Source organism: Sciurus carolinensis, chromosome 8 (assembly GCF_902686445.1).
Source record: "Sciurus carolinensis chromosome 8, mSciCar1.2, whole genome shotgun sequence".
Lineage (NCBI taxonomy): Eukaryota > Metazoa > Chordata > Mammalia > Rodentia > Sciuridae > Sciurus > Sciurus carolinensis.
In genome coordinates, this window is record NC_062220.1 from 117,029,176 (window position 1) to 117,041,790 (window position 12,615).

At 38.1% G+C, this 12,615-nt stretch overlaps 1 gene segment (V, D, J or C); it reads left to right on the forward strand.

The window, feature by feature from the left end:
* The first annotated feature begins 2,555 nt into the window (after positions 1–2,555).
* Positions 2,556–3,052, forward strand: LOC124991435 (immunoglobulin lambda variable 5-52-like). The segment is given in 2 exon segments: positions 2,556–2,601; positions 2,712–3,052. Coding segments are annotated over 2 exon segments (387 nt in total).
* The last annotated feature ends 9,563 nt before the right edge of the window (positions 3,053–12,615 follow it).

The following is a 12,615-nucleotide window of genomic DNA, read 5'->3' on the forward strand; positions in this document are numbered from 1 at the left end:
AAATGCTCCCTAGTGACATTCTACTTTTTTGTGAGAACTGAGTGTTGTTTGAAGACACAATTTTTTTTCCCTTAGTTTATTTTTCTTTTCTTTTTCTTGCCAAAGTGACAGTTCATGTTATCAAAAATATAGGAAGATCTAGATACAAAAATGTTCTGGTTATAATAAACTAAATTATGTGACTCAGTGAATATTTGAACTGCTAGACAATGACATCTGTAGTTTTAGTACTTTTCTCATCTCTTAGAAATAAATATAACACATTAATAGTTAAATATAATACTTTAGGTAATGGTTTTATTTATATCTGTCTCAATGTCAATTAAGTTGTAGCTATGCCATTGAATATATTTTAAAGGAACTCTCTGTTCACATTGCCTGTGTTGATGTGTTTTAAGGTTTTTACATATCTGATCAATATGTTTGGTTTGACATATGCTGTCATTGTAATTTTCTTAGCTTTGCGTTTATAAGGAATTTTCCTGAAGGAATGGTAACTTTTCACAAATTATGTGTTAACATATATATAAGTTTTGAGATTAAAAACAAAACCAAACATGCCAAGGTCTTTTCAACGCCAGCAGAGTGAAAAGAACATGATACAAAACTCAACAAAATATGTCAACCAGTAAGTATGAGCAATGTAGAATGACTAACAGGTATGAATCACCTGGAGACTCTGTAGAACATTAAATCATGAAATGGGTGAAGATAAACATATAGGTAATTATCCCAGGCACCCCATGGAAGCAAAATAAAATATGCCGTAAAGCTGAAATATTTAGTAACATACTCCTTGTGCCATAATCCTATAATGTGCTGCTTAAAGGACACTACCAACCTGGAAGAAATCATATTTCTTTCCTAAGCACTCATTCTTCTGTCCTGGCTAGAAATATCAAAAAATCTCTGCAAAATCAGGGTACCCTTAATGGAGAATTGGGTATTGTTATAGGGAGTTGGAAACTAGTTATGTGGCCACCAAGGGGTGCTATTGGACTGATTCTGGAAGGAAGCTTGGCACAAGATCCAAGTGAGCACTGAGCTTCTGACTCAGAGAGGAGGTTATTCCCAGGAGTAAGAAAAACCAAAAGTTAATAATGGAAAAGATACTCAGGCCAGACCAGGGGAAAGAGCAGAGGTGTGGTGGGTGGATCTTGGATCATTCATAAAACAGGATTTCACCCGAAGAACTTTGTTGAAAGTTCAGGAAACACCCGGTCTGAGATTTAGGAGTCTCACAATTTGTGAAAATTCTGTAAAGCAGACCATGTCGTTGCCTGCTGCCATGATGGTGCAAGCTGTACCAGAAATTCCTTCACCACAAAGAACAAGAAACAGGACATAATACATAAAAACATTATTTATAATACAAGAAATTTAGTAGGAAAGGAGAGTGAACTGAGATTGGGAAGAATCATCATGCTGATCAGCCTGAAGCTAGTCTCAAAGCCAATCTCAGAGTTAGGAAGAGTGGGTGAGTCAATCTAAGATCAGAAGAGAGATACCTGATTTCAAACCAGATAGAGGCGTCAACTGAGGTTCATGTATAGAGTAAGTGATATAAAGGACAATCTCATAATTCACTTCAAATTCTCTAGGCTCTTATAAGAACACTTATCAGAATAGACTTTTAAGTGTATAATATATCAACAGAGGAAATGGATCTCCATTAGCAGTGGATAAAGGGAGCTTACTAATGAGCACATTATAAGGCATGTACCAGGTTGGACTTCGTTCTATTACAATATGGCACACCTGGAGCCCTGTAGGTACAATATTTTGGACTAAATTGTTTCCTTTATTTTGTCAGTCAGTAGAGCAATTAAAATGTAAAGAATCAGAGATCGAAATGCAAACAATTTCATGTGAAAATAGATGGAATATATTTCTTTGATGTCAAAAGTTAAAAAACAATAATGATATATGTATATATTAAATTATATTCAAGGGAAGGGATATGATAGTTGCAGCCTCTCATGTGGGAGAGCTAATTCATGTACATTGTTGAACTTTCCATTGTACAGAAATACTTCTTGGAGTGGAGGCAATCAAAGCATATAAAAAATCACAGTTTTTAGAGATCAGACCAGGCATGTGTGAATACAGACCATGACTTGGTGAGCTGCAGAAACCAACTGGACTCTCAGAGTTCTGTGTGTTCTGTGGCCAGCAAGGGGCATTATGAGATTGCCCTGTGATCCTTGCACAATAGCTCAGCAAGTTCCAACCATTCCACTGAGACTTGACATCCAGATTCTATCCTGTGGTCACTGGTGGGGATTCCATACCTGTGATCTCCCTGGATTGACAGTGTCCCCTGAACTGGTACCTACACCTTATTGATCTGCTGATACTTCCTCAGTGGGATCCCTAAAGGAAATTGCTTCAGCCTGCAGTGTGAGCTGAGCTCCAGCACCAGAGTTCAGGGAGGGGGTGGGGCCTTCACTTTGGAAACACATTTGCATGAACAGCCCTTCCTCTGCAGCCTGAGAAAGAAAAGGAGGCCTGGGGCTGCCCAGCTTGACTGTGGAGATCAAGCAGCTGGGTTCACAATGGCCTGGACTCCTCTGCTCCTGTTGCTCCTCTCTCACTACCCAGGTTGGGACAGGCCTGTGAGACATGGGGCAGATTGTACATGTTCTGGATTAGTTCTCTCAGACAATTTACCCTAAAGCAACTCACTTATCCATGTGTGTCTATGCCTCCAGGTACCCTCTCCCAACCTGTGATGACTCAGCCATCCTCCCTCTCTGCATCTCTTGGAACACCTGTCAGACTCTCCTGCACCCTGAGCGGAGGCTTAAGTGTTGGTATCCATATTGTATCCTGGTTCCAGCAGAAGGCTGGAAGCCCTCCCCAGTTCCTTCTGTACCACCACACACACTCAGATGGATATGAGGGTTCCATGGCCCCCAACCGCTTCTCTGGATCCAAAGACACCATGGCTAATGCAGTTTTTCTGCACATCTCTCAGCTTCAGTCAGAGGATGAGGCTGATTATTACTGCAATACATGGGACGGCAACACGAGGACTGACACAGTGCTATAGTCCCATGAAGAACTGAGACAAATACCAAATACCACTACTCTCTTCTCTGGACTTGATGCAGTTACTACTTCTGGTGGTGCTGATCATGCTTTGCTGAGGTGGGGACTTCTGCTGTCATGTTTTCAGCAAGCACCTAATTTTCTTAAGTAATACGGAAGTGAAAATATTCTCTTCTTTTCTTAAGATGCTAATTTGAAACACTGCTAGTATCTCTCACCATGACCATGTCTACAACACCATATGCCAGTTCTTAAGGTTCAGTTTCCATGCAGGGAGAAGTTGGACTCAAAATGAGGTACTTGACTTCACCCATGCCCAGGGTCTAGACCTCATTCAGAAATGTTCACTAGTGTGAGAGTTTACTGTCTGTCACTGTGTCCAGTTTGTTCCAAGCCCATCACCACTGATCAGAACCAAGATGGAGATAACCTTCCTAGCACCAATATGTCTCTGGAAACTATTGTTCCCTCCCAAAAGTCAAATAAATCATGCTTGTGTGATTCCACAGGTATTGGGAATACACAGCATCTCCAGTGAAATCCGACTCCACAATGTCCTCCCAGTGGGAAATCCACACCCACCTTGGAACACTTAGAACAAAAGGAGAATAAAACAGAACTAGAGGACTACAGTGTGTGTGCTAGAGTTTTAGGATGCACAACTCTTTAGCCCTCTCTCCTGTCCTCCTCAGGCTCTGTGAAGGTTCACGGACAGCACTAACCCTCCTCTGCTCCATTCCCTCACTCGCTTAGCTCCTTGTTCTCTCTGTGTCTTTGATCCTCCAGTGTTTGGACTCAGGTGGGACTGATGTGACCACTTTCTGTGGTCATGTTTAAGGACAGATGGAGCCAGCTATAGGAAGAAACCACTTGTAGCCTCGCTTGTATGGAAAAAAAACAATATTCTCACCAATTAAGAAACTGCTTGACTGCAGGAGCACCTGGGACTTGTTTCAATCCGTCTCTAAACCTTGCCATTTCCTTCTTCATTTTTATTTTTATTTGCTCAGTTTTTTCTTTTCCTTTGTTCCCCAAATGGCAGAAGACTTCATTGTTTCCCCATAAAGTGTTGTCTGTATCACAAAACTAGTCTCCCTGTCTCACATTCACCCTCCAATTTATTCTCCACTGCAGCTGCTGAGGTCACTATCAATGTCAGATGGGAAGGCTGCAGTTTCTCCATGTGGCCTGTCAGTCAAGTGTGCATTCTTAGGATGTGGCATCTTAATGATCTATCCACATCCTTCCTTCATATAAAGAAGATTCATCTGGAATTGTTTCCCCTGATCCTGACCCCACTTATCTCAGCCACACTCAACGACAACTTCTTCTAAGCAGTGGGATGAACAGACAACTTTTTCTTCTCTTTTTGAGAAATAACTTTGAAGTTGATTGCACCATTGTGCTCTCATCTCTCCATATCACAAATTTTTATTTCTTCTAGAGTTATCATATTCAATACACCCCTTTGAGTCAGGCTTCTGTGCCCCAAAGCGTTCCTAACCACAACTCCTCAAAGGAAAAGAAACTGCATTTTTATTTGTTCTAGTTATTTACATATGACAGTAGTATGTTTTTTGACATATCATCAATGGAGCACATGTTCTCACTCCTCTGGTTGTACACAATGTAGAATCACACCAGTATTGTGTGTAATCATATGCGCACACAGGGTAATAATGTTTGATTCATTCTACTCTCCTTCCTACCCACATATCCCCTCCCCTACCTCATTCTTCTCTGTGTAACCACGAGTACATCTATTCTTCTCTAGTCCCCGCCCACTTCTTATGAATTAGCATGTGCATATCAGAGAAAATCTTTAGCCTTTGGTTATCTGGGATTGGCTTATTTCGCTTAGCATGGTAATCTCCAGTTCCTTCCATTTACCTGCAAGTGAAATAATTTCATTCTTCTTCAAGGCTGAGTAATAATCCATTGTGTGTATGTACCAAATTTCTTTATCTATTCATCTGTTGAAGGGCTTCTAGGTTGGTTCCATAGTTTGGATATTGTGAATTGAGTTACGATAATCACTGATATGGTTGTTTCCCTGTAGCATGCTGATTTTACTTCCTTTGGGTATAATCAAAGGAGTGGGGTAGCTAGGTCACGTAGTGGTTCAATTTCAAGTTTTCTTAGAAATCTCAATTCTAGTTGCCATAATGGTGACACAAATTTGCAATCCCACCAGCAATGTATTTGTGTACCTTTTCCATTTATTATTCCTTATTTTCTTGATTATTGCCATTCTGACTGAAGTGAGATGGAATTGTTAGAGATGTTGATTGTATTTCCTATGCAAAGTATCTGTTCAGTTCCTTAGCCCATTTATTGATTGGGTTATTTGTTTCTTGGTGTTAAGTTGTTTGAGTCCTATATGTATCCTGGAGATTAATGGTCTATCTGAGATGTGTGTGTGGTAAAGATATTTTCCCTTTCTGTAGGCTCTCCCTTCACATTTTTACCTGTGTCCTTTGCTGAGAAGAAACGTTTTAGTTTGTATCCTTCCCATTTATTGATTCTTGGTTTTACTTCTTTTGCATTAGGAGTCTTGTTGAGGAATTCAGCCTTTAGGACAGCAAGATGAAAATTTTCATCTATTAGGTATAGGGTCTGTGTTCTTGTGCCTAAGTCTTTGATCCACTTTGAGTTGAGTTTCATGCAGGGTGAGATAGGTTTAATTTCATTTTGCGACATATGGATTTCCAGTATTCCCAGCACCGTTTTTTGAAGGGAGTATTTTTTTTTTCATTGAATGTTTTTGGAGTCTTTGTCTAGTATGAGACAACTGTATTCATGTGGGTTTATCTCTGTGTCCCCTGTTACGTACCATTGGTCTACATAACTGTTCTTGTGTCAATACTGTGCCATTTAAAAAAAATTTCTAATTAGTTGTACATGACAGCAGAATGCATTTCCACCCATTGTACACAAATGGAGCACAACTTTTCATTTCTCTAGTTGTACATGATGCTGAGTCATCCCATTCATACCATTATCCATGTATATAGGGTAATAATTTCCATCTCTTCCCACCATTTTTCTACCCACATACTTACTGACCTCCCTGCTCTGCCCTATCCAAAGTTCCCCCATACTTCCCTTGACCCCACTCCAATTATGGATTGAAATACACATATCAGAGAAAACATTTGACCTTTTGTTGGGGAGGAGAATTGGTTAATTACACTTAGCATGGTATTCTCCAACTGCATCAAGTTACCTGCAAATGACATAATTTCATTCTTCTTCAAGTTTGAGTAATATTCCATTGTATATATATAGTACAGTTTCCTTATTCATTCAACTATTGAATGGCATCTAGGTTGGTACACAGTTTAGCTATTGTGACTTAAGTTGGTATAAACATTGATGTGGTTGGATAACTGTAGTTTGCTGATTTTAATTCCTTTGAGTGTAGGGTGAGGAGTGGGATAGCTGGGTCAAATGGTGGTTCCATTCCAGGTTTTCTGAGTAATCTCCAAACAGCACTGAGGAGTGGTTGCACCAATTTGCAGTCCCACCAAAAGTGTATGTGTATACCTTTTCCCCCAAATCCTCACCAACATTTATTGTTGCTTGTATTCTTGATAATTGCCATTCTGACTGGAGTGAGATGAAATCTTAGAGTAGTTTTGTCTTGCATTGTTCTAATTGCCAGAGAATCCATCCATTTATTGATTCTTGATTTTATTTCTTGCACTTGAGAAGTCTTGTTAAGGAAGTCACGTCCTAAGCTGTTACGGTGAAGATTTGGGCCTGTTATTTTCTTCTATTAGTTGCAGGGTCTCTAGTCTAATTCCTTGGTTTTTGATCCATTTTGAGTTTTGTGAAGAGTGAGTGATTGGGCTTTACTTTCATTTTGTGTCATATGGATTTCCAGTTTTCCCAGCACCAATTGTTGAACAGGCTATTTTTTCTCCATTGTAAGTTTTTGGAACCTTTGTCTAGTATGAGATAACTGTATTTATGTGGATTTGTCTCTGTGTTCTCAATTCTGTACCATTGGTCTAATTGTGTATTTTGGTGCCTATATTGTGCCATTTTTGGTACTATTGTTTTCTATTATAATTAAAGATCTGGTACTGTGATATCAGCTGCTCACTCTTCCATCTAAGGATTGCTTTGGCTCTTCTGGGTTTCTTATTTTTCCAAATGAATTTCATGATTTCTTTCTCTCTGAGGAATGTCATTGAGATGTTAATTGGAATTGCATTGAGTTTGTATAGTGCTTTTGGTAGGATGGTCATTTCCACAATATTAATTCTGCCTGTCCAAGAACATGGGATATCTTTCCACCTTCTAGGGTTTTCTTTAATTTTTTACTAGACCGTTCGGTATTTCTCATTGCAGAGTTCTTTCACCTCTTTTGTTAGGTTGATTCCCAAGTATTTTATTTTATTTTTTGAAGCTATTATGAATGGGGTAGATTTTCTAATTTCTCTCTCAGAGAATTTATCACTTATGAATAGAAATGCATTAGACTTATGAGTGTTCATTTTATTCCCTGCTACTTGCTGAATTCATTTATAAGTTCTAGAAGTTTTCTGGTGGAATTTTTTGGATCCTCTAAATATAGAATCATGTCATCAACTAATAATGACAATCTGAGTTCTTCTTTTCCTATTTGTATCCCTTTAATTTCTTTGGTCTATCTAATTGCTCTGGCTAGAGTTTCTAGGACAATGTTGAATAGAAATGGAGAAAAAGGGCATCCCTACCTTGTTCCAGTTTCTAAGGGGAATGCTTTCAGTTTTTCCCCATTGTGAATGTTGTTGGCCATTGGCTTAGCATAGATAGCCTTTACAATGTTGAGGTATGTTCCTACTATCCTTATTTTTTCTAGTGTTTTGAGCATGAAGCTGTACTGTATTTTATCGAATGCTTTTTCTGCATCTATTGAAATAATCATGTGATTATTAATTTAAAGTCTGTTGATATTGTGAATTATATTTTTTGATTTCCAGATGTTTAACCAACCTTGCATCCCTAGAATGAAACCCACTTGATCATGGTGCACTATCATTTTAATGTCATATTTTATGTGATTTGCAAAAATTGTGTTAAGAATTTTTGCATGTATGTTCATTAGGGCTATTGGTCTGAAATTTTCTTTCTTCTGTGTCTGTGTCTGGTTTTGATATCAGGGTGATACTAGCTTCATATAATGAGTGTGGAAGGATTCCCTCCTTTTCTATTTCAGGCAATAATTTGAGGAGAATTGGAGTGATTTCTTCTTTGAAGGTATAGTAAAACTCAACTGAGAATCCATCTGGCCCTAGACTTTTCTTGGTTGGTACGCTTTTGATTTCTTCATCTATTTCACTGCTTGAAATTGTTCTGTTTAAATTGTGTATGTTCTCTGGATTCATTTGGGTGGATCATATGTCTCTAGAAACTAGTCGATGTCTTCAAGATTTTCTATTTTATTGAAATATAGATCTTCAAAATAGCTTCTAATTAAGTTTTGTATTTCTAAGGTGTCTCTTGTGGTATTTCCTTTTTCATCATGAATTTTAGTAATTTGAGTTTTCTCTCTCATCCTTGTTTGTTTGGCTAAGTGTTTATCAACTTTAGTTTTACAAAGAACAAACTTTTGTTTTATCAAGTTTTTGAACAGTTTTTTTTTCTTTGAATTTCATTGATTTCTACTCTGATTTTAAATATTTCATGTCTTCTACTACTTTTGGTGTTGATCTGTTGTTCATTTCTAGGGCTTTGAGCAGTAATGTTAGTTCATTTATTTGTTGAGTTTTTCTTCTTTTATTGAATGCACTCCATGTAATGAATTTTCCTCCTAGTACTGTTTTCATATCCTCTTAGAGATTTTGATAAGTTGTATCATTGTTCTTGTTTACCTCTAGGAATATTTTTTATCTCCACCTGATGTCTTCTGTTATTCATGTGTCATTCAATAACTTATTATTTAGTCTTAGTCTACAGGTAATGGAGTAGTTTCTGTTTTTTATTTTGTCATTGCTTTCTAATTTCATTTCATTATGATCTGATAGAATACATGACAGTATCTTTTTTTTTTTTGTAATTGCTAAGAGTAGGTTTCTGGCAAAATCTATGGTCTATTTTAACGAAGGATCCATGTGCTGCTGAGAAGAAAGTGTATTCACTCATTGATGGATGGAGTGTTCTTTATATGTCTGTTAAGTCTAAATTCTCAATTCTGTTATTGAGTCCTATGATCTTCTTGTTGAATTTTTATTTGGGAGATCTGTTCAATGGTGAGGGAAGGGTGTTAAAGTCACCTAGTGTTATTATGTTGTGGTCTTTTTGGCTCATGAATATCAGAAGGACCTTTTTAACATACATGGATGTACCATTGTTTGGGACATGAATATTTGTGATTGTTATGTCTAGCTGATTTATGGTTCCCTTAATCCGTATGAAATATCCTTCTTTATCCCTTCTGACTAACTTTGGCTCAAAGTCCACTTTATATGATATGAGAATGGAAACCCCTATTTTTTTTTTATTGTGTCTATGTGCATACTATGTATTTTCTCATTCTTTCACCTTTAATCTGTGGGTATCTTTTTCAATGAGATGAGTCTCTTGAAGGCAGCATATTTTTGGATCTTTCTTGTTAATCCAATTTGCCAGTCTGTGTCTTTTGATTGATGAGTTATGCCATTAACATTCAGGGTTATTGTTGAGATATGACTTGTATTCCTTGTCAGTTGACTTATTTTTGGTTTTTAACTTGACTTGGTTTCTCCTTTAATTGGCTATTCCTTTAGGGTAGTTCTTCCCTTTGTTGACTTACAGTTTTGTTTTTCATTTCTTCCTCATGGAATATTTTGCTGAGAATATTCTGTACTGCAGGATTTCTATTTGTAAATTCTTTTAGCTTTGGTTTATCCAGGAAGGATCTTATTTCATTGTCAAATCTGTAGGTAAGTTTTGCCGAGTATAAGATTTTGTTTGGCATTCATTTTCTTTCAGAGCTTCAAATATGTTTTATCAGACCCTTCGTGTTTTTAGGGTTGGGCCGAGAAATCTGCTAATATCCATATTTGTTTTCCCCTGTATGTAATCTGATGCTTTTCTCTTGCATCCTTTAAAATTCTATCTTTATTTTGTATGTTAGGTATTTTCATTGTAATGCGCCTTGGTGTGGGTCTGTTATAATTTTGTATATTTAGTGTCCTGTAAGCCTCTTGCATTTGATTTTCCATTTCATTCTTCAGTTTTGGATAATTTTCTGATATTATTTCTTTGTATAGATCATTCATTCATTTGGTTTGTATTCTGTGCCTTCCTCAATTCCAATAATTCTTAAATTTGGTATTTTCATGATATCCCATAATTCTTGGAGATTTCATTATTGATTTCTTACCATCTTTTCTGTTTTGTCAACTTTGTTTTTAAGATTAAATAGTCTTTCTTTATTGTCTGAGGTTCTGTCTTACAAGTGTTCTAGCCTCTTGGTTATGCTTTATTTTGAGTTTTAAATTTGGTTTATTGTTTCCTTCATTTCAAGAATTTCTGTTTTTTTTTTTTTCAGAATCTCTATCTCCTTGTTGACATGATCTTTTGCTTCCTGAAATTGCTCTTTTTACTATTTATTGGTGCCATCATTCATTGCCTTTATTTGTTCTCTTATCTCATTGTTTGCTTCCAGGATCAAATTAATTATGTCATCCTTTAATCCTTTCTGACATTTCTTCTGCCATACTCTCATTGGATTCTATTGATATAACATCTGAGTTTGTTTGACACACTTTCTTCCCTTGTTTTCTCATGCTATTCTTGTATCTTCCCCTCTAGCAGTGCAAATCTGAGGTATTGCAGGTTCCTCCCTATAGATTTATAATGTCCCTGCAGATTTCCATTACCTTTCCTTTAAGTAAGAGATCAATGTTAGCAGCACACCACACACACAATATGCAATCTTAACCCAAATAGTCTCTATTAAGATATTCATGTTTTTTTTTTCTTAACAAATAGAGATGATGAGTTCAATTATTGTCTACAGCCTAATCAATAGATTTGCAATAAGGACCACAATTTCTCATGGTGGACAAAGAGGATGGGGAGGGGTGTAGGATATAATGTTAATGAGATAAGAAATGAGTCTATAGAGATACTATGTATTAGGAACAGTGAAAGTGGGATTAAAAAAAATTGGTTGTTAGCATAAGAAAAGGGAGAAAGAGCCTCCAAGGAAATAGATCAGAAGAAAATAGAGTGAGAAAAATATTAATAGAAGAAAAGAAAAGTAGTAATATTAGTAGGCATAATAGGGATAATCATAATACTACTAATAGAAAAAAAAAACTACAATAAAACTATACTATAGTGTTCAAACATCCTAGTTTTCAGTATCATGATGCCTGAGAGGAACTTGATAATGTGGTGTCCCAAGAAGGGTGCTCTCCCACTAGGGATGGTGACCTCCAGGTTGAGAATAATCCATGCTAGGGAGCAGAAGTGACCCCATGTGTTGATTCATGGTCAGCTGCAGCATGGGCACTAGACTATTGGCTGGGCCACAGGCCTGAGATGGCAGCCTGGGGCCAGTCTCAGTGCTGGAGATACACACTGGTGCTGGTCCTGGGCTACATGGAGCCTTTCAGCAAATGTATACATATATACATATATATATGTATATACAGTGGAAAATTACTTACCCCAGGAAAAGAATGACTTAATGACATTTGCCTGTAAATGGATGGATCTGAAGATTATCATGCTAAGTGAACTAAGCCAATCCCAAAAAACTGAAGTTTGAATATTTTCACTGATAGGGATATGTGACAGCTAACCCAAATAAGGGGTTCAGGCCCCAGGGGTGGGGAATAGAATAGAAGTTCCTTTGATTAGACTGAGATGAATGAAAGGAAGGGAGTAGGTTATCGCGTTCCCTCTACCCGCAGAGAGAGACACGACAAACGTCTGAAGTTTTGGAAGTTTATTGTGCACAGTCTTCCTTTCTTTCCCTCTTTTCTATCCCCTTCTCTCTATTCTTTCTCTCGCTCTCTTTCCCTCTGCTTAACTCTCGCCTGCTCCGGTCGCTCCGCTTCTCCTGCTCGGCTCACGCCTGCTTCGGCCGCTCCGCTTCTCCCGCTCGGCTCATGCCTGCTTCGGCCACTCCGCTTCTCCCACTCGGCTCTCGCCCTTGCTCGCACTCTTCTTCCTCGCTTCTACCCCCCCTCCCAGGAAGTTACCAAGCTTATATACACTTCAACCAATCAAGGGAGAGTACACGAGGTAAACGGCGAACAGCTGTAGGTATAGAATAGGCACACGAGAGAGGCATGCACTAATCACATTGTTAACTAGCTAATACTGTATAGCCAACCACTTTTGGCTCAGCGCCAGGTGCCATCTTGGCCGTGCCCAAGGCTGGGAGTCCCGGGTACCCCAACAGTTCCCCCTTCTTTATTATAAATTTAAGGCTCGGGACCGTGTCTGTCTTAGGTTGAGTGGTCAGCATATGTCCTTACCCGTCATAAGAGTCTGCAGAGCATGCTGCAGCTCCTGTCTTAGGTTGGTACATAGCCACCTCCTTCATTACCCGTCTCTGACTACCGGTCCAGCATCGAG